We start from the raw sequence: 27,295 nt of genomic DNA on the forward strand, positions 1-27,295 counted from the left end.
TTAGGCCAAAGAGTTGATTGCATCTGAACCTGACAATGACCCTCATTTACAAGAGGCCTTCGCCACCAGATTGTCAATTTTTCTTATTGCTCTGGTGGCTCAGGCCTCTCAATGTTATCTATGAGGCAACGCAAGGCCACCTTTTTCTGCATTATTGTTGTGTTGGGTCTTCTCACGCAACACCCATGGATTTGGACACAGCCCCAGATTTACAACATCATGTAAACCTGGGGCAGCGCCATCAACTTTCACCTCCCCAGATCAGGCGTAACAAGGAGAAATGTCTACATTTCTCCTTCTTTTTCTTCTTTCCACATGTGCTGCATTCTGCAGCACATATAGAACGAGGTAAATACCTCTTGTGATTGTTTTTTTGCAGAAAGGTGTCATTTCCTGCTCAAGAACAGTTATGACAACAACACAGGAGTGCCTGCTTTGGCACTACGCAGCACATTTTGCACTGATACTGGCTGGATGGACAGAAATTCACTATATCTTTTAACTATGGTGGATTCTGGCCCTTTCAAATTGGTGTAGTGTGGCACAGCAGAATGACTTGCAATGCTGCCGCTGCTCTATGCTAATTCATTGTAAATGAGGCCCAAAGTATGGACAGTGATACGCTGGTTGCCTGGGGTTTATGGACCTGCCTTTAATGTGCTTTGCCGGAGTAGAGCTAGACAACTGTTGACTTGTATGTGATGGCCAGACTTGTGTACCTCAATCTTGGTGAGAAGCAGAGCAGTTATAAACAGTTATTTTTAATAAACCAGTTACCCATTGCCTTGATGTTCACAAGCAACCTCTACTGCATAACTGATGTCGATAGCGTCAGGGGCCTTTGTCCTCCATTTCTCCACCTCCGCGACGCATTCATCAGTGGGTCCCCCAACAATGAAGTCTCTGAAACGTTCACAGGCTGGAAGAGTGTAGGGGAAGTAAAGACCAATGGACATCTGAATCAGCACCTCACCTTTGACAGCATCTAATTACAGAAACAAAATTATTGGTCAACTAGAGAAGAAAGTCATTTTAAATATCTAATGAGATCTCGCTCATCTATTCTCTTTTTAGTTGAACTTTAGACTCATACCAGTCAATACTCCATATTTTTCAGAAAAACATAACAATATATTTGTATGATAGGGATCTGCAAAATTACAGAGGGGCTTATTTACAAGCACCATGTGCTGCTGGTGCATCACCTTTTCGACATTCTAGCAGTACACAGTGCAGACCCATATGTATCTTTATCCTGCATGGCTTTTCATGACCTCCAGGCAGGTCGCTCCCCACCCAGCACAACACCACCTGTTGTGCCTGCGTTCCTGTGCTTGCCGCCGCTCCTGGTGGTCCAGTTGTGCGCGGCAGGTTCTGTATAACCCTGGGCGTAGTTCGCAAAGTAGCGCTACGCGAAGCTACGCGAAGTACACTTCGCACTACGCGAACTTCACGTAGCACTACGCGAACTGCGTAGTAGGTATGTAACGTTTACAACCAAATTTTTACAACGCACAACCATTACAACGCAGGCATTACCACGCATACCATTACAACGCATTGCGCTGGGGGGCGCTCTAGGATAGGGAATACGTTTAATTTTCTATCCAACCCCTTCCCTAGTGTCCACAGGGACTGGAGTTGGAATAGAAAATTATACTTACCACTATCCAGCACCTCAAAGCGCTATGCGTTGTAACGCTATTCGTTTTAAATACCGCGTTGTAAAGGTATGCGTGGTAAAAGTATGCGTTGTAACGTCATACATCCGCGTAGTAGCATGTTCGCACTGGGCAAAATGCATTTTCAATGATTGCACAGTGCGAACAAGCATCCGGCACTGTGCAATCATTGAAAACGGCATCTTGCACAGTGCGAGCTGTAGTTTTCTGCCGCTCCAGTAGATTTTTACTCGAGCGGCAGCTTTCTCAAAGCGAACTGGTAGTTTCTCATCACGAGCGGTCGTGAGCATGCACGACCACTCGCAATGAGAAACCTGACCTCCCCGCATTGAGAATCTTGCCGGGATGTCATTTTGCTTCCTCACAGTCGCAAACATGATGTTGAGGACTGCGAACAAGCAAAAAATGACCGCTGCGCTAGGCATGTTCGCACTGTGCTACGTGCAGCTCGCGTAGTGCAAAGTTGCACAAACTTCGCGAACTACGCGAGCGTAGCGTAGTGCTTCGCCCAGGGTTAGTTTTGTATACTTGCTCCGCCCTTTTTCCTGGCTGCCTCTATTGCATTTTTTGCATTTTTTATAGTTATTGTATTTCTGTGATATTCTTTTGTTTCTTCCTTATTGGTTTTATGCCCTACTGCCTGTTCCCTACCCGTTTTGCCTCCCGTTCCTGCCACTGTGTCTCCTGCGTCCCTATCCCCCGTTCGGCCATTCATCCCACTTCCCACCTGCCAGCTGCTCTTCCCTCCAACCTCCCCTTCTTATGTCGGCCGCTGTGCGGCTGCACTGCTGGCACACCAAAGGAGCGCCCAAGGCAAGCCCGTCCGCACCCGTCCCTGCCAGGACCATGCCCAGCGCCAGACCCCCTGCTCCCCCCGAACACCACGATATGATGCCAGCACCCTCCACGCTCTCAATGCCGGCGGATCACACACCTGTGCCTGGGCCACCCTGAAGTGCATCCAAGGACCCTTCTCCTGCTTCAACTGCAGCTACACCAGCCTCCAAACCACCACCACATCCACCGGGTCAGGACGCAACAACCTCTAATGCATTCTACTCAATACCCGCAAGCATGTCATCGAACTCTGGGGCCTGCTCGACTCCTCCTCCCCGGATGTCGCCTTCCTGACAGAGAACTAGATGAACCCCTCCTCGGCAACCAACATCGCAATAGCCATCCCTGATGGCTTCAAGATCACCCGCAGGGACCGCCATCGTCCACAGAAACACCCTCAGAATCTCGACCAGCACCGATGACTCCCTCAGCCCCGCCAAACACCTGCACTTCCAGATCCACACTGCCCCCAACACCACCCTCAGAGGAACCCTCAACAACAGAACCCCCGGCTGCAGTTCAGCGACTCCATCGCCGACTTTGTCAGCACGCATGCCCTTGCATCCATGGACTACATCCTCTTTGGAGACCTGAACTTCCACCCCGAGAACACCAACTACAGCAACTCTACCACCCTGCTCGCAAACCTCGCCAACCTGAGACTCAAACATCTCATCACGACTCCCATCCACTCTGCCGGAAACACGCGCGACCCCATCTTCTCTGCCAGCAACCACGTCACCTTCAGCCACATCACCGAACTCCATTTGACGGACCACTGCTATGTCCACTTCACCTTTGAGAAGCCCACAATGCACCACCACACACAACAGGCCCCCCGACGCAGCAGGAGCAAAGTCCCCAAAGACCAGCTACTCACCAGCCTCGCCCAAAACCCACCAATTGACACCACCGACACCGACTCTGCCGCCCTCAACCGCAGGCACTGGATCGACAACTGCACCAACACTCTCGTCCAATCAAGAATCCCTCGAACAAATGCACCAATAGGAAAAGCCATCTGGTTCACCTCCGACCTCCAGGCATCTAAGCAGGCCTGCCGTAGGCTCGAGAAGAAGTGGCACCACAAACAGACCTGACCTGACTCCTGGGTCACTCCACCCGCGGCGCGCCTCCCCGTGAGTGTGCTCGGTCCCCCTACCTGCCTGTCCCTGCTCGCTCCAGTGCTTGTTTCTTTCCCTGAGCTTGTTCTTTTCTGGGCTAGTTCGCTCCACGTTTCACGCCGTCTTCTGGCCCTCCCCGCTCCCTGCCGCTGCTCCCCTGTGGCCCCCGCCCCCCTTTTGCCATGTACCCGATCCCCTCCCCGCGCCATTCCCGCTCCCGCCTCCCAGCTGCTCCTCTCTCCCTCTGGATACTTAAGTGGTGGTAGCGCAACGGGGAGCTGTGACCTGACCTGACTCTGATCGGTGACGGTCGCTCCACCCGCCGCGCGCCTCCCCGTGAGTGTGCCCGGTCCCCATACCTGCCTGTCCCTGCTCGCTCCAGTGCTTGTTTCTTTCCCTGAGCTTGTTCTTTTCTGGGCTATTTCGCCCCACGCTTTACGCCGTCTTCTCGCCCTCCCCGCTCCCTGCCGCTGCACCCCTGCGGCCCCTGCTCCCCCTTTTGCTGTGTACCCAATCCCCTCCCCACGCCACCCCGCTCCCGCCTCCCAGCTGCTCCTCTCTCCCTCCGGATACTTAAGTGGTGGTAGCGCGACGGGGAGCTGTGACCTGACCTGACTCTGGTCGGTGACGGTCGCTCCACCCGCTGCGCGCCTCCCCGTGAGTGTGCCCGGTCCCCCTACCTGCCTGTCCCTGCTCGCTCCAGTGCTTGTTTCTTTCCCTGAGCTTGTTCTTTTCTGGGCTTGCCCCTTCCCCCCCTTTTGCCGTGTACCCGATCCCCTCCCCGCGCCACCCTGCTCCCGCCTCCCAGCTGCTCCTCCCTCCCACTCTGCCCCTCCCACTACGCCATTTATGGCGGAGTCCGCATTCACGCGCAGCGTTCACACGCAGCTGGCGCGCCCTTTGCGCGCCAATGGCGCGCCAAAGGCAAGCCCGTCTGCGCCCGTCCACGCCTGGACCGTGCCAGGCGCCCGGTCCCCTTGCCCCCACAGACGCCAGCCCACCCGCTGCACGTACGACGCCGCCACACTCAACGCACTCAACACGGGCCCGATCCCCGGCTGCCACCGAGCCACCCCTGGACGTACCCACGGACCCTTCGCCTGCCAACCCTGCAAATTCTCCTGCATCCGGACCTGCACCGCACCGGCAAGCCGAGCATCAGCAGCAACCACCTGAAGTGCATCCTGCTAAACGCCCGCTCCGTCCACAGACACGCCGTGGAACTCTGGAACCTGCTCGACACCACATCTCCAGATGTCGCCTTCCTCACGGAAACATGGATGAACGCCTCCTCAGCGCCCGACATCGCCATCGCCATCCCGGACGGATACAAGATCACCCGGAAGGACCGCGTCAACCAGACAGTAGGAGGAATCGCCATCATCCACAAAAACACCATCAGCATCACGACCAACTCCGACGACACCCTCTCAGCCGCCGAACAACTTCACTTCCAGATACACACCGATCCCAAGACCACACTCAGAGGCAGCCTCATCTACAGACCCCAAGGACCTCACGCACAATTCAGCGAAGACATCGCAGACTTCATCAGCCCGCACGCCCTCGCCTCCCCGACTACATCCTCCTTCAACCTGGAGAACAACAATGACAACAACACCACCACCCTGCTGGACAACCTCGCCAACCTCGGACTCAAGCAACTGGTGAACACCCCCACCCACTACGCCGGACACACGTTGGACCCTATCTTCTCCTCCAGCAAATACATCTCCTTCAGCCACTCCACCGGACTCCACTGGACAGACCACAGCTGCGTCCATTTCAGCTTCAGAAGAACTACGACTCACCTCCACCCGCAACAGGTTCCCCGCAGGAACTGGAACAAGACCACCACCGACCAGCTCACCACTTCTCTGAACCAGAACCCCCCCGCCAGCTCAACGGACCCCAACCAAGCAGCCAACAACCTCGCACAGTGGATCACCAACTGCGCTGATGACCTCGCACCCCTGAAAAACCATCCCCGCAGGCCCGGCAGCAAGAAAGCCTCCTGGTTCAATGACGCCCTCAAGAAATCCAAGAAGAACTGGCGCACCCTCGAGAAAGCCTGGCACAAAGACCCGACTACAGACAACATGACCGCCCTCAAGCACGCCTCCCGCAAACACCTCCAGCTGATCCACACCACCAAGAAGACAGCATTTAAGGATCGACTAGACAACAACGCACACAATAGCAAGGAACTCTTCAGCATTGTCAGAGAGCTCTCCAACTCCAGCGCCGGAAACAACAACATCACTCCCTCACAAGACCTCTGTGACTCACTCGCCTCGTTCTTCCACAGCAAGATCGCAGACATACACAACAGCTTCGGCGCACAGACAACGCACCCAACCACAGAACCAACGCCCCCCACCACCACCCTCCACGCCTGGACCCCGATCAGCACCGAAGACACCATCCACACGATGAACACCATCCACTCCGGATCGCCAACCGACCCATGCCCCACCACGTCTTCAACAAGGCCGACTCCGTCATCGCACCCCAACTCTGGGACATCATCAACTGCTCCTTCAACACCGCCACCTTCCCGGAGAGCTGGAAGCATGCCGAACTCAGTGCCCTCCTGAAGAAACCATCAGCAGACCCCACCGACCTCAAGAACTACCACCCCATCTCGCTCCTCCCGTTTCCTGCCAAAGTCATCGAGAAGACCGTCAACAGACAGCTTGCCGCTTTCCTCGAGACGAACGGATCCCTCGACCACTCGCAGTCTGGCTTCCGAGCCAACCACAGCACTGAGACCGCCCTCATCGCAGCCACTGACGACATCCGAGCCCTGCTCGACAATGGGGAAACAGCGGCCCTCATCCTCCTGGACATCTCCGCAGCGTTCAACACTGTCTGCCACCGCACCCTAGTGCAACGCCTCAGTAACATCGGAATCCAAGAGAAGGCACTGGAGTGGATCATCTTGTTCCTCGCCGGAAGAACGCAGAGAGTCCGCCTCCCCCCGTTCAGATCCGAGGCCACCGAAGTCATCTGCGGCGTACCACAAGGATGATCACTCAGCCCCACCCTCTTCAACGTATACATGAGCCCCCTCGCAGCCATCGCACGCCAGCACAACCTCAACATCATCTCCTACGCCGACGACACCCAACTGATCCTCTCCCTCACCAACGACCCAGCCACCGCCAGAACCAACCTACACGTAGGGATGAAAGACGTAGCAAAGTGGATGATGAACAGCCGCCTGAAACTGAACTCAGACAAGATGGAAGTCCTCATCCTTGGATCATCACCCTCTGCTTGGGACGACTCCTGGTGGCCCCCTGCCCTGGGCAGCACACCCAAACCTACGGACCACGCACGCAACCTGGGCTTCATCCTGGACTCCTCCCTCTCGATGACCAGTCAAGTCAACGCCGTCTCATCATCATGTTTCAACATCCTACGCATGCTCCGAAAGATCTTCCGATGGATCCCCACCGAAACCAGGAAGACGGTCACCCAGGCACTCGTCACCAGCCGACTGGACTACGGAAACACCCTCTACACCGGAACCACAGCCAAACTGCAGAGAAGACTCCAACGCATCCAGAACGCCTCCATACGACTCATCCTGGACATCCCCCGTTGCAGCCACATCTCCGGACACCTGAGAGACCTGCACTGGCTCCCCGTCAGCAAGAGAATCACGTTCCGACTCCTCACCCACACACACAAGGCCCTCCACGACCTGGGCCCCAGGTACCTCAACAACCGTCTGACCTTCTACACTCCCACCCGCCAGCTACGATCTACCAGCTACGCCCTCGCCGCCATTCCGCGCATTGGAAGAGCCACCATGGGAGGAAGATCCTTCTCCTACCTGGCAGCCAAGACTTGGAACTCCCTCCCCATCCACCTCCGCCTGACCCAAGATCACCTCTCCTTCAGGAAGCAACTCAAGACCTGGCTGTTCGAGCAGTAGCAGACCCCCATCCCCCGAGCGCCTTGAGACCCGCCGGGTGAGTAGCGCGCTTTATAAATGCCTTGATTGATTGATTGATTGATTGAACAGACTCCGGACAGCAACGCAACCTACAAGAGTCCCATCTGCAGACACCACCAACTCATCCAAACTGCCAAAAGGTCCTCCTTCAAAGGGCGCATTGACAACAACACACACAACAGCAAAGAGCTCTTCAACATTGTGAAGGAACTCTCCAATGCCAGCTCCAACTCCAACGACATCCCACCATTGCAAGACCTCTGCGACTCCCTTGCCACACTCTTCCCCCGCAAGATCGCCGGCATCCACTAACTGCTTCAACAACCAGGCCCCCCGACGAACACCGACACCTCAGACTCACCACCCCCCAGCCACATCAACCTCCTGCCTTCCTGGACCCACGTCAACAAAGACAACACCATCAAAATCATGAACACCATCCACTCCGGCTCATCATCTGACCCCTGCCCGTACCACATCTTCAACAAAGCAATCTTCACCATTGCACCCTACCACTGCAAGTTCATCATCAGCTCCTTCAAGAACACCATCTTCCAGACAGTTGGAAGCATAGGAAGATCAATGCCTTCCTCAAAAAATCCAAGGTGGACCCCAAGGACCTCAAGAACTTCCGGCCCATATCCCTACTCCCGTTCCCGGTTAGAGTCATCAAGCAGATTGTCAACAAGCAACTGACCTCCGTCCTCGAAGAGAATAGTATCCTGGACCCATCCCAATCCGGAATCCGCAGCAACCACAGCACCAAAACTGCCCTCATTGCCGCCAACAAGGACATCAGGGCCATGCTGGACAACAGAGAAACCGCAGCCCTCATTCTCCTGGACCGTTTGGCCGCCTTCGACACTCTCTGCCACCATACCCTTCACACACATCTCCACAACGCAGGGATTCACGACAAAGCCTCACCAGCAGAACACAGAGTGTCCGCCTCCCCCAGTCCGCTCTAAACACAACAAGATCATCTGCGGCATACCCCAAGGATCCTCCCTCATCCCAACATTCTTCAATGTCTATATGGCACCGCTCGCCAACATTGTCCGATCACACAACCTCAATATCATCTCATACGCCGACGACACCCAGCTGATCCTCTCCCTTACCAAGGCCCCCACCACCTCCAAATTCAACCTCCACAAAGGAATGAAGGCCATTGATGATTGAATGATGAACAGCCACCTGAAATTGAACTCAGAAAAGATGGAGGTCCTCATCATTGGATCCACTCCCTCTGCCTGGGACGACTCATGGTGGCCAGCCATACTGGTAGCTGCACCAATTCCCTCCGACCACGCACGCAGCCTGGGGGTCATCCTAGCTGGACTACGGCAACGCTCTCTGCTCGTGAACCTCAGCCAAACTCAAGAAATGACTACAAAGCATACAGAACGCCTCTGCACGCCCCATCCTCGACATACCCTGCCACAGCCACATCACAGCCCACATGAAAGACCTGCACTTGATCCCCATCAGCAAGAGGATCACCTTCAAGCTCCTTACCCACGTTCACAAAGCACTCCACAACACCTGACCAGCGTACCTCAACGAACGACTCACCTTCAACACCCCGAACCGCCAGCTTTGCTCCACCGGCCTCGCCCTCACCACCGTAACCAGCATCCTGGAACACCCACCCATCCACATGCGACAGACCCAGGTCCTACTGACCTTCAGGAGACTTCTCAAGATCTGGATGTTCGAGCAGTAGCAGCACCCCCGCCCCCCCAGCGCCTTGAGACCCTCACGGATAAGTTGAGAGCTCTACAAATGTGCTGATTGATTGATTGATTGATATGGTTTAAGGCAATGCGGTGCAAGTTGCTGCGTTGCGTCACACTGCCTCAGGAAGGCATGCCATGGGCATTGCTGTGGCTGTTCACGTGAAAACCCATGGTTTTCGACATATTTCCAGATTTACAACATAGCATAAATCTCAGAATATGTCGGAACCCTGTGCCTCCCTAAGGCGGCGTAATGGTTGTTATTTTTGTATCACCCATTGCAGTAAAACAGCTAAAACACCACTAAAAAATAATCCAATGTTGTTTAGAACAATAGATCTTGATGTTAGCAAAGCCCAGGGCACAATCACATTCAGACAACCAACATCTAGCAGTCAAAATGGGGACAAGAAGTGGGTGGACACTGCAAACAAGTCCTGGTTTCTCACTCTTTGTTTTTTTATATATAGCGGTCACCACTGTAGTTGGACTCAGCACCTGGGTACCATAGGAAATTGTTGTTTGGATTTGTTAACTTATCTTCATAAACCTGTCCCTATAAAAGGTGTATCCACCTCACCAAGCAGAGGTCATGAAAAAAGGGGATTTACAAAACATCATTTTTGCATGAAGCTTCATTGAGGAATTTTGGTCTCCAGTACACCTAACAGCAGGGCCGGTCTGGGAACAAAAAACCAGCCGTGGCAAAGCACTCGGCCGGTTTTCCCAAAACCGGCCCCCACCCGTGCGGCGCACCCGGGGATTGTCTGGTGCCCGCTACGGCCAGTCCGGGCCTGCCTAACAGAATTATGTCAAATTTAGACAAGCGCTAATTTAAAATAATGCTCAAACAAAATGTATAGTTATCTGGAGTGTTGGATTTGTGGGACTCTTGTGGGATTTCCTTGAGCATGTATCTTGAAGTAACTGTGCAATCTGATTGACTGAAAGGGATTTTTCCCCCTTCATCTGCCTTGCTTCCTTGGGAGCTTGTGCTTTGATTGGCTGGCTGCAACATGAAGGCATACTTTTCATCCACATACTGGACACAGTATAGTGTTTGTGCCCTGAAAATCAAAATAAATATATGGGTAAGGGGGGGGGGGGTGCCCTTAACCCCTGGACATTGTGGTATGGGTCTTCAAGGGACATTCCCAGGACCAATTTAAAACAACATTTTTGTGCTGCTTTTATCTTGAAGGACTCTCATGGGACTAAGCACTACGCCTTATGTTCCAAAGAGAGTCTTGCTGAAGTGTTCATGGGCAGCGCTAGCTCCAACAAGATTGGAAAACCATTTCATAAAAAAGAGGGTACGGATATCTGAGGTGGCACTTTAGCGCAAGGCCTGGTTGCAGACCATGCCTTGCGGCCAAACACATGGTGCTCATGGCCAATGACGGGACATATCTGGGAATGGCTTCCACCGTATATTGGGCAAATGCCCGTTGGCGAACCCATACCCGCCATACTGAATCTGACTTGTCTCTTGCACTACATTGTTAGCTCAGTAAACAATATGTGGTAAATTACCGTGTATTTTTTTTCTTGTAAACATTTGAATATTTGTTAGATTATCAACTAACAATAATTTTACTTTGACTGAATTTCTAACTCTTTTATATACAATGTTATTACCTCACCTAACTACAATGTCACTTTAACCCTTGTTTTTTCAGGGACTATAAATCTAAATTTAGTGTTTTTTGTCAAATCTGCATGAATGTTGGCATATATTTAGCATGTTTGATTGTATTTAAAAATTAGTGATGATCCATTGTTGGGGTCAGAGTTTAAAGCGGGTATCATAAAAGTGTACATTTCTGCTACCCTTTCATAAATATGCATGAATTTTTAGCAGGCCTTTAGAACTTAATGTTTTCTCTTTGTAGATCAATTGTTTCGCAAATCAATCAAGATGCTAGCCATTTTAAAATAGCAGTGACACAAACTTTGACTTTCTAATAACTTATTTTTATATTTATTTATCTATTTATGTATTTATTTATTTATATAGCGCCTGAATCGACCCCCAAAGGGATATCTTTGTGCTTTGGACTGGCAACGGGAAAGCTGAGCTGCTAAAACATGATCAGAAGCAGAAAAGAATAGTCTTAAGATGCTTTCTGAATTGTAGGTGGTGAGGGCATTGCCTCAAATGCATGGGGAGCTTATTTCAACAAAGAGGGCCCAGGTGGGAGAGAGTCTTCCCACACAGCCTGGCTTTCCTGACTCGGGGGACTACAAGAAGAGATTTAGATCCATAACAAAAGGATCTAGAGGGCAGGTAAGGTGTGAAATTCTCAGACAGATAGGCGAGCCATGATTGAAAATAGCTTTATGAATAGTGCTCAAACTTTAAACGTAACCTGTTCACGTATTGAGAGCCAATGAAGCTGAAGGAGAAGAGGGCGGGAGGCCGTCCTGGGAGGGGCTTTAAGGACCAATGTTCGGGACCACCTGCAATCTGTAGAGTGAGGACTCATTAGCAGGGACCAAAAGGCCATTGGAGTAGTCCAGACGGCTTAGTATGAGCGCCTGAGTCAGGGTCTTCCGAGTTGAGTCAGGAAGCAAAGGAAAGACTCGACGTAGTAGGCCCAAAGTTTAAAAGCAGTAGCCAACTGAGCAGCGTGCTTCTTCAAAGTGAGAGCCTGGTCGAAATGAATATCTAGGTTCTTGACAAGGGACTCGGGGGCAGTGGGTCCACCGGCCACCATTCGGGGTCAACAATAGAGGGGTATCTCCAAAGAGCAAGATCTCAGTCTTCCCAACATTGAATTGGAGGAAATTACTTCTCATCCAATTTGAGATAGCCCTCGTGCCAGAAGAGGAGGCCAACTGAACAGATGGAGTAACTTTATCAAAAGGAAATAGCAGCTGCGTATCACCTGCGTAAGCGATGGGAGTGAACCCAGAGGTCCTAAGAAGGTTGGCCAAGGGAGCAACATAGATGTTTAACAATGTGGGGCTCAGAAAAGAGCCCTGAGGCACTCCCTTGGTCAATTCCATAGACGCCGAATGATGCCGACCAAGATTGACGGCCTAGGAGTGGGAAGATAAAAAACTTGTCATCCACTGGACAGCAGAGTCTCTGAGTCCAATCTCCTTCAATCTCCTGAGCAATAGCTGATGTGAAACTATGCCAAACATGGCGGAAAGGTCAAACAGCACTAGAATCGTAGATTGACCCCTTTCTAAGGTCATCCTGATGTTATCTGTGACTACTTGCAGGGCTGATTCTGTGCTGTATTTGGGCCTAAAGCCCATAAGTTTGACATGGATGGATAGATGTTTATTAATATGCTGATCCAGTAGTTTGCTCAGGAAGGGGAGTAGCAAGATAGGACAGAGATTGGAAAGATCCACCAGAGGAGCCTTGGTGTTCTTACGGTTAGGCATAACCTGTGCTGCTTTCCATTCTAAGGGAACATGACCCTCTCCCAGAGAGAGATTGAGAAGAAACTCAATGGAAGGAGACAGTTGACAGGACAGAGAGGCTACGACTTTGGCCGGGATAGCATCAAGAGGGAAACCTGATTTTACGGTGAGGAGCAGTGTTTATACATCTACGAAGGTCTCAGGGGGAAAACTTCTCGCAACTGGGGGGTTGCCTGTTCTGGCTGATCAGATGCCGTGGCAACCAAAGGCTGGCTCCCCTAGCAAAACTATTTTATTATAGATAACCTCTATTTTCTGTGAGGAATATTGTGCAATGTCATTACCAAGTGTTTGAGAGGGGGTCTCTAGATTTTCACAAGCCCTAGGATTAATGAAAGACTGGAGGATTCAGTATAGGATTTTGGGGGCGTTACCCACGTGGACTAACTGGGATGCGATCCGAGCTTCACGTGCAGCCTTTATATTTTTATGGTAGCCAGACAGAGTGACCCTGAATCTTTCTTTATCCCTCTCAACAAGCCAGCCTTGCTCTTGTTTTACCTGCATAGTTGTTTTGAGCTCAGAATTAGTACGTTTTGGTGAACATTATCTGCGCCATCTTGCCTCTTCCCCTGATGCCACACTTTTGTCGTGCGCACCCACCATTTTAAGATGCCCCGATCAGAACGAACCCTTTTGCATGCCGCTGGCCCCTGACATAGCCCTTCGCCTTCACTAAGCCTGCACGCTGACCACCCCCCTGCTTGCACCTGCCTTGAATCATAAACCCCTCTTCGGCGCTGCTCTGCCCCAGGCCCTCATCCTGTTCCCAGCGCGACACCTCCCTTCTTCCCTTTCATGATCTCCGGCCCTTAGATGCAAACCCCCTTTTTCCCCGTGTGCCCGTTTGTCTTCCCCGTTCCCAGGCCGACACCCAGCTCTGCCGATACCATTCCTTGCCCCTCCCCGTACAATAGAAAGCTTCCCCCATCAAAGGATCCCCGGGTTGATCAAAGCCCCCACTCCATGAGATCCGATCAAACCCCCCACATTCCGTGAATCGGCGGAATATCCAGCTGCGTGATACTCATCACCTGTTGTGACTAGGGTGGGGACTTCAACTGTAAATGTGTGTGGGAACGGGCCCAAAGGGGAGTTCCGGGAATGTCTTTTCCATACATCAAAGCTTTAACATGAATGTGTAATCTGCAATAAAGTCATAAAACAGTGTATAAGAGGCCAGGCCTCAGAAATGTATCTAGAGCACCTCAGAACGATACCTGCTGTCCGTTTTGCTGTGTTCTCCTCCGGAGAGAATAAAAAACCTTGTTTCCTGCTTTCCAGTCTCCAGCGCCTGCCTCTTCATTGATTAAATAACTAGAGGGTCACAGAGGCAATACCGCCGGGCAAATATCGATTGTCCCCGACCCGACTCAGGTTTCAACAATTGGCGTCCCAAGCGTGGGGCCCATCAGCGACTCGTGGATCCAGTGGGAGAGGTCCCGACGACAGAGTGAACGACTGCAACGATCGGGAGAGCTCTTGCCCAATAGACCCTCGTCTGGCAGCCGATCATCCGAACTTCACTAGTTCCGAACAGACCTCTCTCGAGTGATCTACGGTCCTGACTGGGGACCATTAGGAGTGCCGTGAGAAATACGAGAAAAAGAGGACGATCGGGCGCTGGATTCGGAAGACAAGAAACTGTCCACATGGTCCGGGTAAGGTCGTGTAATCACGACAAGGTGCGAAATGATTGCTTGATTGTTTGATTGCTTGATTATTTATAAAATACTAGTATTACTCTTTGTTTGACCTAATTGGAGATTCACTGTCTGCACACGGAGAAACAGTAGGCTCCTTCTCTTTTGCAAACGGTGAAGGATAGGTAACGTAACCGTCGCGCCTATCTTTCTCCCCCACTGACTCTATTATTTCTCAACGGTTTTTGGGAGACTCCCCACTCCCTCACTGATTATCTGGGTTCTTTAACCCCGAACTACTGTTCACAGATTGTCTTCTGGAGATTCTCTGTCTGCAAACCGGAAACAACAGCTTCCTCTTTGCGGTTAGTGAAAGGGTAGAGGACGCAGACTTTTGCGCCCTACTTACTCTCCCCATTGTCCTTTTTCTATCCTATTTATTTATTCATTAATTGCTTGATTGTTCCGCGTTCTTGGTTACTCTTTTTTTATTTTTGTTCATGAGGTATTCACTGCCTGCAAACAACGTAGAATAGGAATATTCTGTCTAGTCTTTGCACCTAGTGATAAGATAGGCACTGCTGACTTATTAGTCCCTCGTTACGAGCCGTCATGTCTGTCTTCTCCCCATTGATTGATAATTGGTTCAGCCCGGACCGTGTATTAGAGGTGGACCATATAGCTCCACTAGAAGGCACCCCTAATAAGGACATGTTCATAAACTATGGATTAGTTACCATAGCCTATAATAAATTGTGGCACAGGTATACCAAAGAAAGTCAAGACAAACAGTGGCCACTGGCAGGATCCTTTGACCTTGATAAAATAGAAACGTTAGAAATAGCCCTTCGAAATAACAAGACAACGCCTATTATGCTCGACAGTCTCGGTATGTGGCGCAGAGAGGCTATGCAACGACAGAGAAAAGACGAGGACAAACCAAGTAGAGAAATATACCGACAGGACAACCCCAGGACACCGCTACCCACAACTTATCCCCCGACACTATGCAAAAGACGACCAGACTTAGGGCCAGACCAATGCGCTTTTTGTAGATATGTCGGACACTGGAAAGCCCAATGCCCGACTCTACTGAGCGTGAGTAAAGGCAAAGGGCCGACAGGAACGACAGACCGGCAGTACGAGAAAAAGCGCGAGACAAAGAAGAACCCGACTTACATAGACAGACCAGATAGAACCACCACGTTTGATTATGCCCGATGGCACAGATTTCGCCAGGACAATTTCAGCGGCATGCTCAAGTTCTCCTAGGTCGGGCAACGTCAAGACGGGAACCCAGCCTCGCTTTAAAATTCACAGACGGAAAGAGATAATCATGACCAATAACTGTTTTATATTCGTCTTGGGTCTTTGTATGTCGTACTTGTACTGTCCCCCGTCTGAGTTTGTGTGTATGTAATGTACGAATCTGCGTCATCCCTCTACACGTGTTTCCGTGTTACTCAACCTCTGTTAGCAGAAACTTAGCATAAAAGCAACCTGGAAAGAAAGAAATGGTAAAACAAAATCCGTAGACCATTGATGAACTTGAACTTTTAATTTAGCACAACAAACAAGGAATAATAACGGTAAACTGTAGAAAATGAAAGTCAAACAGAACATTCGCCCCCCCCCCATTCTGGAACCTTCCAAAGTAGGGCAGGGTTACGGCTACGCCCAACCAACGGCAACCCATATAAGGCGGGCCCGGCCGCCAACTCTTGGTCAGGAAATCTTAACGTATGGGGGAGCCGGAGGAGAGGCAGGAGCCAGCAGCCTGGGCAGTTGTAGGTAGTCCCGCCACATGTCTCCTCGGCCAGCCGCAACGGGCCTGGATAGACTTAAGTAGTCCCGCCACATGTCCAGAGAAGAACGAGGCACCTCTTCCTTTTCCCTTCCGTAACATCCGCAGCAGCTCTGGACGGCGGGATGTCCTGCACGTACCTCCACAACAATTTGTCCAAGTTGGGCTGGGAGGGAGAGGCGACGCGGACGAGCCTCTCCCACCTCCACCGATAGGAGGTCTCCCAGCCCCCGGCCCGACGCCGAACACCCCCAGTCAGGCGATGGTGCCAATACTTCCACAGCACCGAACACACCATGGTGGCACCCCAGTACTTGCGCAGCACCGAACGTGCAATAGTGGCCATATTTTCGGAACACCGAACCTGCAATGACTGCACTGATACTCGTGCCGCGCCGAATGCGCGCCACAGGTGGCCATACTCCCACAGCACTGAGCACAAGACTTGGGGAACACCGGATGTGGAGAGACCTTCATGCGGGGCGATGAAAAAGAGCAGCATGGAGTGCACCGGGAGAAGGAGACGGCGCGAACGAGTCTCCCTCGCCCCCCAGGTGGGGGCATCACAGCTGCACCCCAGCTGAACGTCCCGCTTTCACACAACAGGGACCTCTTCCTTTCACTCCGAAGGATCTCTCCCACTCTTGCAAACTCGACGAGAGTGGCCCCTGTAGGGCCTCAAAATGGCGTCTGGGTCCGCTGGAAGGCGGGCCCCGGCCACTAGAGTAACTTTGACCAGCAATATAACTCGAACATTTGCCCACTGGGGCACGAGCCCCCATCTCCGACAGCATCTCCGCAGCCTTGAAGATCCTACAAAGGTCCCCGGCGGAACCTTCGGCCTCTGCAGGTTTCCGGTAAGGGACGGCTGCCTTGATCGCCAACGAAATAAACGTGACATTGCCACTCCCTCTGTTAGCATGAATTCTAGAACTGCCGAAAAGGACTCTGGTCCAACTGCCAGTAATGGGAAACATTTCCCCCTGATGCTGCTTCCGGACTGAGCCGGCCCCGCTCAAGATGGCGCTGGTATCAATCGGAACTTACGAACACCTCGTGGTGTTCCTTCGCACTAATATAAACTTGATGTTCTGAGACTTTATATGATCCTTTGTACACTTGGCTAGAAAAGACAAGGAGAGCTCACTCGACGAACAGTATGAAAGGATCCCGTTACAAATGTTGATTACAAATGTACAATGTATTATATTTTTTTATAGCTGATGTATAACCTCATCTACGACGCACACATACGGTATACATATAGGAAATCTGATTGCAACTATTATGATTATGCTTCTAAATTATGAAAATAAATGCCCCCCCCGAACCCCCAGCCAATTAATAGACGTTTTAGTTTCTTACAAAGGAATGAATAAAACTTTCCGATGTTTTTATTGCTGCAAACGAAACCCCCCACTGTACGCACTTTAGCCATTGCCACGACCGGCCAAATACGACCGCACCCTCATAATCCACGTGCTGAAATGATTTTGCAAAATAAAGTTTTTTTGAAACTATGGACGGGTATTGCATGCTTTATTTTAAAAATGTGGGATCGGTGGGAAAGTTCTTTTCTGTGCACCCTACTCTGCTCTCTCTTTAAGGTTAAAAGAAGATGGTTGCCCAGCCCTGGAGGACGGATCGGATCGACAACACGACACTCCGCCTTCAAAGTACGCGACTGACCCATGAACTCTCGCGTAGAGGAAGACCTTGACTTCCAAGGATGGGTAAAACGAACGGTGTAAATGAGGGAACGTAAAAGGAGGGTGAAATGAAACGGTGTAAATGTTATAAAGTACAACGTTCCAAGGTATCAGGGAACGGAGCTGACCCAAGAACCGAAGAACCTTAGAACGCCACAGCGTTGAAAGAGGTTTAAGGATCCCGATAGTGAGATACATCCTTTTGACTAGATACCTCGTACTAGGCACCTCTGGTTTCCTTTTTACGTTTTCCCCGCACACGACCTATAAGGGCACACTGCCCCCTCCCCTCCCGACCCCAGAAACCATACCCCCGGGGCCCTGCCCCGAGGAGGAAAGACGAGTAAGAGGTAAGTAAAGGACTTATGAATCCATGTATCTGAATATGCGCGAATGCTGTCTCCCCCACCCCCTTTTTCTTCCCTCTGCAGGTTACATCAGAGATTACAGCCGAGGTGTGGCGAAGATCCGAAGCCTTGCCATGTCTAATACACGAAGCAGACTAGCGCCGCAAGGTGGTGCCTAAGCACGCCTGCAAACTACTCACGTATCGAACAAACCCGAAAAATTAGCACAACCTGATAAGAAGTGATCACCCTTAAACCAGACCGGACGAATGAACCCATGTCACGTATGATGCGAAACTATGAGAGAATGTGTGTGTGTGACTGAGGCGTTGACCCAACTGGTCGAAGGACCGAGAATGCGAGAAAGTGCGACAAAATGGTACCTCCTTTCTTCTTTCCTTTTTCTCAAGGCACGTCCCCTCTACCCTGTCTAATGCTCAAACTGCATGATTACGAGATTCTAACGCAGACCCGTGAATGCCCTTTACTGTGTAATGCACTAAATAGCCTTTCTTGAATACACTGCCACCCTCTCTGTTGCACGTGTACTATTTAGCCTGCCGTTGCGCTCTCTCTCTCTCTCTCTCTCCCTCTCCCTCTCTCTCTCTCTCTCTCTCTCTCTCTCTCTCTCTCCCTCTCTCTCTCTCTCTCTCTCTCTCTCTCTCTCTCTCTCTCTCTCTCTCTCTCTCTCTCTCTCCCTCTATTTTTGCACTCCCACTCTTCCGAGTGATTAGCCCCGAAATTGGCAGACTGCCACCCCTAGCACACCACCTAATTGGCTTCAAATACCGTCAGTATTTGCACAAAAAAACTTGTCTTTAATACAATCACCCTGAGACCGCGTCATTACCTCTCCTTTTCCGCTAGAAGTCAATGAACCGAGGTTGGGCCGTAAGGGAAAGGACAGGTAAGACGACAGAGGTTCCCTAATCTGGCCCGTAATAAGGGAACTACATGTCAACGGCTCCTATGGTATAAGAAAGGACCTCAGAATACGCGACCCTCCCCACCCCGAATTGTCGCAATACCCAAACAGGAAAAATGATCACCCCTGTTACATCCCCTGTATCAGCCGCCCAAAAACTGGAGTTATGAAACTACCCCTCATTTCCGGTTGTGAGAGATGGGTCGATTTATGCCCTTACCACAAGTTTCCTATGTCCCTGGTTGTCTCCCATAAAACCCCTGTCCTTTCTAATTAAGTAATCGGGCTGTAAAAGGTTACGTAGGATCCAGAATGATGTTTTACAAGGTTAACAGACTAGTCCAAGGTAAAGAAATCATCGAAATGAACCCCGTAGTAGTTGAAAAGCAGGATGCATCGATAGAAAAGAAATGTTTAGCCATGTTCGTCTCTCAGCAAAATGCCTGTGTAGTACCATGTTGACAACTCACAGTACCCTTTGTAAATGTAAAACTCTAGAGAACGGCATATCTTTGCCAGGTTCGTCTCACGAAGGTGGGTCACCATCAGATGAACTGTCGTGACTGTAATAAATAATTGTGAAGGAAAGTCATAGTAAATCCAACAGGCCCGTCACCGGTCATTCATATGCCAGTTGTGAACACTAATATAACGGGCATTTTCATTCTTTGCCTGGAGCTGGGAGAGAAATAGACTTTTTGATTATCTTCATCTGCAAATTCTCTAAAGACTGTCTTTTCAAACTTGTTTAAGGGCACTGCTGTTGGAGGAGAGAAGGACCGGATGTGGGAGCACGAGGCCTGACTGCAGACTAAGGAACACCTGCGACATTAGCCAAGGCGAGACCACGACAGAAAAGAGCTGCAGGACGAGGCACTGTTTTCGACAACATGAGAAGAAAGGGCCGACCTGATGCCCCTGCTCGATGTCCAGTGTTTGCCGACAAGTCCCCGCTCTCTGAATTCGGTCACACGCCCGCCTATCTGAAGTCTCTCGTTCCCCTAGTTTGTTCCTAATTTGGCCTTGCTCCATCCCCCTTTTCCTCCGACCTACCCTATGGACTGTTTTGTACGCTCTTCTTCCATCTGAACTTTCTGACAATCACCTCAAAGGACACAGGGCGAAAAGGACCTTTCCGACCAGAAACGCGAGGAAAGGGTCGTGCCCTGCAACGCAGAACTTAGAATAGAGCTGGACTTGTAGCTCCACCGCCGGTGCTCCACAGCGCCAACGAAAGGCAACAAAGAATAATGAGAACTCGTTAAACTTCGAACATTTGACATCCTCAATCGCCGTTTCTGCTAGGCCTCATTTCTCTCCCAGCCGCCATTGTATTGATCATGCTCCAATCCGAATCTGATATATGTAATAACCTGCCAGTCCACGTTATGAAATGTACTTGCTGCTCTCGCTACAGAATCGTTTTTGTATTGCATTCCTATGACTTTCCTGCTAAACAAATTGATCAAAGTTTATCAAATAGGTCCACCTCCTAAAAACTAGAAATGTTAAAATGTATTGTTTACAACTCTTTTCATCTAGGGTTCCTACCGTTTTCTTTCTCATGCCCACCACAATAGAACCGAGTAGAAAATGAACCAGCAAGATGTCTTGAATATGTTAAAGGGAGGACTGTTGAAAATTAGTACGTTTTGGTGAACATTATCTGCGCCATCTTGCCTCTTCCCCTGATGCCACACTTTTGTCGTGCGCACCCGCCATTTTAAGATGCCCCGATCAGAACGAACCCTTTTGCATGCCGCTGGCCCCTGACATAGCCCTTCGCCTTCACTAAGCCTGCACGCTGACCACCCCCCTGCTTGCACCTGCCTTGAATCATAAACCCCTCTTCGGCGCTGCTCTGCCCCAGGCCCTCATCCTGTTCCCAGCGCGACACCTCCCTTCTTCCCTTTCATGATCTCCGGCCCTTAGATGCAAACCCCCTTTTTCCCCGTGTGCCCGTTTGTCTTCCCCGTTCCCAGGCCGACACCCAGCTCTGCCGATACCATTCCTTGCCCCTCCCCGTACAATAGAAAGCTTCCCCCATCAAAGGATCCCCGGGTTGATCAAAGCCCCCACTCCATGAGATCCGATCAAACCCCCCACATTCCGTGAATCGGCGGAATATCCAGCTGCGTGATACTCATCACCTGTTGTGACTAGGGTGGGGACTTCAACTGTAAATGTGTGTGGGAACGGGCCCAAAGGGGAGTTCCGGGAATGTCTTTTCCATACATCAAAGCTTTAACATGAATGTGTAATCTGCAATAAAGTCATAAAACAGTGTATAAGAGGCCAGGCCTCAGCAATGTATCTAGAGCACCTCAGAACGATACCTGCTGTCCGTTTTGCTGTGTTCTCCTCCGGAGAGAATAAAAAACCTTGTTTCCTGCTTTCCAGTCTCCAGCGCCTGCCTCTTCATTGATTAAATAACTAGAGGGTCACAGAGGCAATACCGCCGGGCAAATATCGATTGTCCCCGACCCGACTCCGCGCTGGGAACAGGATGAGGGCCTGGGGCAGAGCAGCGCCGAAGAGGGGTTTATGATTCAAGGCAGGTGCAAGCAGGGGGGTGGGTGCTGCTCCAATACAGTAACATTAATGCTATCCGTATGTATAATGGCTATCCCACCTCCACCTTTGGCTGTCTGTCCATTCTTATAATCCTGTATCCCTCAGGCAGGGAAAGAGAGATGATATGAGTAGAATGTGGCTTAAGCCAAGATTCCGTCAGGAACCCAAAATCAGGCTAAACAGAAGAGAGGAGATCCCATATCTCAATGGGGTGCTTGGGCAGGGATATAATGTTACATAACAGACTTTTCCACCCCATTTTGAGATTATGGGGAGATTTCCCTGTATTGTTGCTAATAAAGGTGGTAGATTTAAAAACAGGGGCCTGATTATTTTTGATAGCGCTGCAAGGTTGCTCATAGATAGGAGCCGTCTTAATAGAGATACCTTGATAGGGGCAGGCTCAACAGGAAAAAGGGCCCTCTATAATTGGCCAAGTCTCAGGTCGGCATGAAGGCAGGCAATCTGTTCTCATCTCTAGCAGCTCCTTGCTAGAATAGGACAGAGAGGGAGTTGGGCCCTGCTCGGGTATAAATCGGCCAAAGTCCCAGGCTCCTGGGTATGGCAGGGCACGGACAGGTGCACATTGGCTTGCCTTAGGCGCTCCACCCGCGCGCCCGCTGCGCGTCAATTAAAGCATCCAGGTTTAAAGCGGGGTTGGTCCACTAGAACGCCAACCTCCTTCGCAACGGAAATGAGTCAAATCACCTTCCACTCAAATGTGCTAGTCACGAGGTAGACCGGGGGGGATGGCCTCCAGTAAAGTGTGCAAAGTATGCAAGGACGAGGTAGGCAATAATTAAAACAAACAATTTCCAGAGTTAAAATTCATTTAAAGGACTGTGCAAAAAGCGCTAAGTTAAGATACATAGAGTGGCTTCCAGAGCAGAGCGCCTGCTTTATCTGCACAAGTATTTAGGTCCAGATGCATGAAAAAATGTTTTGCGATTTCCTAATTGAGAATCTTTGCGATTCGCAATTTGGAAATTGCAAAACGGCATGCATGAAAGTGTGAAGTACACTTTCTGTGATTCCTAAGGGGTCGCACATGAACATTAATGAGGTAGGTGGCATTTTGCGAACCCTTAGGAATCACAAAAATCACAGGGATAGTGGCCTGCTGAAATCAGCAGACCACCATGTCTGTGATTGCTTAAAGAAACACAAGATGCTTTACAAAAAGAAAAATTAAAAGTTTTCTTTTCATTTTTTAAGAGTAGGCAGTTGTCCGTGGGACCACTGCCTGCATTTAAATATGCTGTTGTAAACATTCACAAAGAGGAAGGGGTCCTTTGGGACTGTAGTGTAGTTCCTATATTCCCAATAGGCTCTGCGCATTGGAATAACATAAACAATAGTTTAGACGTAGGACTTGGGTCGACTAGGTCTCTATTGAATATGTTAGACTTAATTATGAATGCCAGCTAGCTCAAAGGTCACTAGAAACTTTCTAGAGTAAACAAGAAGGTGTTAACTTTCCTGAATAGACAAGAAGGGATTAGTTTCTGATAACCGCATAAACATGACAAATTTGCTCCCTCCAGAATAAGGAGTATATCTCCAGAGTCGCGGAAAAAAAAGATAACTATTTTACTCAGTCAATCGTGCATGCTTAGTTTCACCAGAAGTGCAGAGAAACAGAGAGAAGGGCGTTTTCAATAAAAGAGGTTATTTATTGAACAGTCTTCTTTCTCATGCAAGAGAAGTGAGTTGCTACAATTGCAATACTTGTCATAAAGTAAAGTGCGTACAGTAAAAGGAGTATTATGAAATAATACTGTAAAAGCATGGTATGGTTTCAAAGCCATACGGTGTTTAAAATAGATAAAATATATACATTGATAAAATCATGAATAAACGTACTCAACTGGTGCTTCTAAGATACGCCTACCCCGGTGTACCTAACCTAAGCCTAGTATGTGGGAAGAAGTAAGTGAGCTGCAGTTTAAGTTAAGATAGTTTTTGCCAAGAATCTAAATCAAGAATTCTCTAAGGGTCTAATCAGCTGCGTACCTTGGTTTATAGAATGAAGGAGGTATTGTATCTCTCTCTCAGGACTCTATCTCCCAGCAACCCGCAAGGGTGACAGGGAAACACTGGAGCTGGATTTCTCGGCAGTAGAAGACAGCGTCTCTCTCAGTGCGTCAATGGGAGGGTCGGCTTCCTTCGGCACTCGCTACAGCAGGTCGTCGGGCAAGTAGATAGCCGATCTGCTCCAATCCACCGTGTGTTTTGCTAGGGCAGATGCTGGTATATTTATACCTGGAAGGTGCCGAGTTTGATGTAAGGTTGGACATAAGACGTCACTAAGAACTCGCAGTTCTTTCAGGACTCCAGGAGTTCTAGGACAAATCAATACAGAAGCAGGGGGAATTCCCGGGCTGCTGGAGGCTTGGTTTGTTTAAGAACATGTTGTGCTTTCTAGGAGTCTATGGGAGTAGCCTTGCCGTATTCGGACTGCATTGGCTATGACTTAATATGGGTATGATTCTTATGCCTTTATAAGGATATGATTTGATATAACCGCACAAGGGCATAAATCGGGAATATTTAAATAGGATCCTAGATACGTTTACAACAGGACCCCTTCCAATTTGTAAATGTGTTACCACCTACTTGAAGTAGGTGATAAAATGAAAATGTTTTGCAACGGCATTCACAGCCACAAAACATTCATGCATACCATTAGGATTCTCTATTTGTAAGGGACGACTTAAACACGCCCCTTCTAAATAGTGAATTGCAAACCTATTTTGCGAAAGGTTACAAAATCGCAAAATTGGGTTTGATGCATTGCAAAAGCATTTTTTGCAGTTGCAAACGGGTCAATTCTGCGACTCGCCCCATTTGTGAGGAATATTATGCTTGCTGCATCTGGCCATGAGTTCCTTCTCACAGATCTGCAAAGCATTTGTCAGCCCGTGTTAATCTTACTCTTTAAATTGTGAGTGTCATGCAAGTACATCGAGAAGGAGCACAGTTAACCCCTTGCATGCAGAGTAAATGTTCACGCTGAGCAGGGATTTTAAAAAGGGAGTGGGATTCGGACGGCCGGGGGCCGTCCTCCACACACACCCACCATGACGTGTGATGGCTCCCAGCCGTCATGAGCGTGCAAGGGGTTAAATCATAGAACTATTATGAAACAATAGGCCAGATTAATAATTTTTTGTTGCAGCACATTGCAGTAAGACAACTAGCTGTGCTGCACTGCGTCAAATGGAGATGGCGGGACAGCCTTTATCATGGTAAATACAGCGCATCTCTGCTCTTTCATTGCACTGATACATTAGGGTCTGCCTAGCACCAATGCAGGAACCCTCTTGCCACAGTGTAAGGGTGCATTGTTTGCAGACAAGATTGTTTTTTGTGCAGGAAAGGGCACTTTAGAGACTTTTCCTCTTCCTAAATATGCTGCATTCTGCAGCGCACTTGGGAAGAGGAGACAGCGAGAAGAAATAAAGATATTCATACTCATCACAGCTCTGGTGGGAAGGCATACAATACTGATGCATTCCCAGGTCCACCAGTGTTGGCAAATCTGGGAATGCTTCAGAATTCATGTTCAGATGCGGGAGAAAACCCTCGCGTCACACATCTAGCACCTTCCTTGTGCAGAGTAACTTGAGGCAGCAACTTCTGATGCTCTGCATTATTCCAGCTTTACCAAGCAATGCTAGACAAACATGGTGGCCTCACGTGGCTTGGTAATTCTGATTTAAGGATTACATTGCCCTAGCAAACACCATACGTGGCACAATCCAATGATAAATCTGCCCCATGTTTATAAGGTCTATTTCCTTGTTTGAATGAGGTACAGTAAATTTGCCATTTCAGTTTCCGGGTTCACGCATTGTCAGTTTGTTGTAAAAATGAGCTAAATGTAACCATGTTATGTTAAAAGCACTTATTAAGTGCGCGTACACCAATGGTTTCTTGGCCCTCATGTAAGAATCATGGCGGTGCCAAGTAGAGTGCTTAATCAGAGTATGCTTTAGTAAACAGCCAGGTCTTTAACTGTTTCCTGAGAGAGACCTTAACTCCACTGAGAGGGAGTTCCAAAGTTGCAGATCCAGGACAGAGAACCGCAGTCTGGCGAACTTCTTCCGTTTGGCTGAAGGAATTTCCAACAGATTAAGATGATACCTGGCTGCCTTGTTCTTGACTAGTTGGAGACGCCTAAATTGGTATGCTGGAATAGCAACATACAATGAATTGGCATAATCCAGACGAGAGATCACTAGGGCTAAAGTGACCAAGATCATGGCTCAGAAATCTGCTGAACTGAATCCAGCAGAAACTACTGAGCTGATTTGAGTCTTCATGGACAAATCATTACTGATAATAATCCCCAGACTCTTTGAAAAGACAGCTGGCATAGGGGGATTACCAAGTTTAGGGGGGCAGAAGTTGGAGTGCCAAGGGTTAGCCAACCCACCTGTGAGGATCATCCCGTTTTCTCCAGATTCAACTTCAGTTGGTTGTTATTCATCCAGTCGCTTATAAAAACCATTGTATCTTGAACGTTGGACTCGGATGATGAGGATGAATTAAGAATAAACACCAGTTGAAGATCGTCAGCATAATTAAAAATTCCGACATTCCTTTCCCTCAATAAGTGAATTAGGGGAAAAAGATAAAGATTGAAAAGAAGTGAAGAAAGAGAAGAGCCCTGGGGAATCCCACAGGTAATGTCTCCTTTGTTAAACGAGAAATTGGCAAGGTGCACCACTTGTGTCCAATTACTCAAGAAGGAGTAAAGCCACTTTAAGGCCAGCCCTCGAATTCCAACATTGCTGACACTGTCAAACAGGAGACCATGATCAACGGTGTCAAAAGCTGCCGAAAGATCCCGCAGAATTAGTGCGTGGGTGGTGCCTAGAGCCGTCCCCCCTCTGAACACAACCACAACAGTGAGGATGACAGACTCGGTGATGTAGGTGTCTAAAATCTGGAAGTGTTCCACAAAAGAGATGGGGCAGTTGGCTACATTTTTGATATTTATTAAAATTTGTATAGCGCGACTATCGCTCCGGAAGGAGCATCTTGGCGCTGAGCCCACAGAGAACCAGCAATGGAGAACAAGGATCAGATAGCTGCGAGGACCGATGAGTCAGACTGAGAGAAGATCCAGGTCTTCAGGAGTTTCCTAAAAAGGCTTTCTGAGGGGGCATGCCTAAGGTTGGGGGGGAGACAATTCCATTCCATGGTTCTCTAAAACTTTACCCAAGTAGGGCAACGGAGAAATGGGACGATAGTTACCAAGAGCCGACGGGTCGGCACCCGGTTTCTTCAAAATTGGAATAATCTCAGCTCTTTTAAAAGAATTCAGGACAATGCCAAGATCAAGTGAATTATTTTATCAATAACCAGGGAGGGTCTGGGCATATGGTAAGTGCTTCTCGAAGAATATGTGGGGCACAGCAATCCAGGGGAGCCAGAACTAACCTTTCTTTAGTAAATTCAGAAAAGTCTACTCCAAAATTAGAGGGATTCTATCAAGGTGGTA

The 27,295-nt window shown here is 49.5% G+C and overlaps 1 protein-coding gene across 1 annotated transcript in view; it reads right to left on the minus strand.

The window, feature by feature from the left end:
- LOC144752115 (nicotinamide N-methyltransferase-like) overlaps positions 1-27,295 on the minus strand; it is a 36,802-nt gene that overhangs the window by 8,197 nt on the left and 1,310 nt on the right. The window contains exon 2 of the mRNA XM_078640059.1: positions 778-985. Within this exon, the coding sequence (XP_078496185.1) occupies positions 778-985 (208 nt within the window). The remainder of the gene's footprint in view (positions 1-777; positions 986-27,295) is intronic.

The sequence above is a fragment of the Lissotriton helveticus genome, chromosome 4_2, assembly GCF_964261635.1.
Source record: "Lissotriton helveticus chromosome 4_2, aLisHel1.1, whole genome shotgun sequence".
Classification (NCBI taxonomy): Eukaryota; Metazoa; Chordata; class Amphibia; order Caudata; family Salamandridae; genus Lissotriton; species Lissotriton helveticus.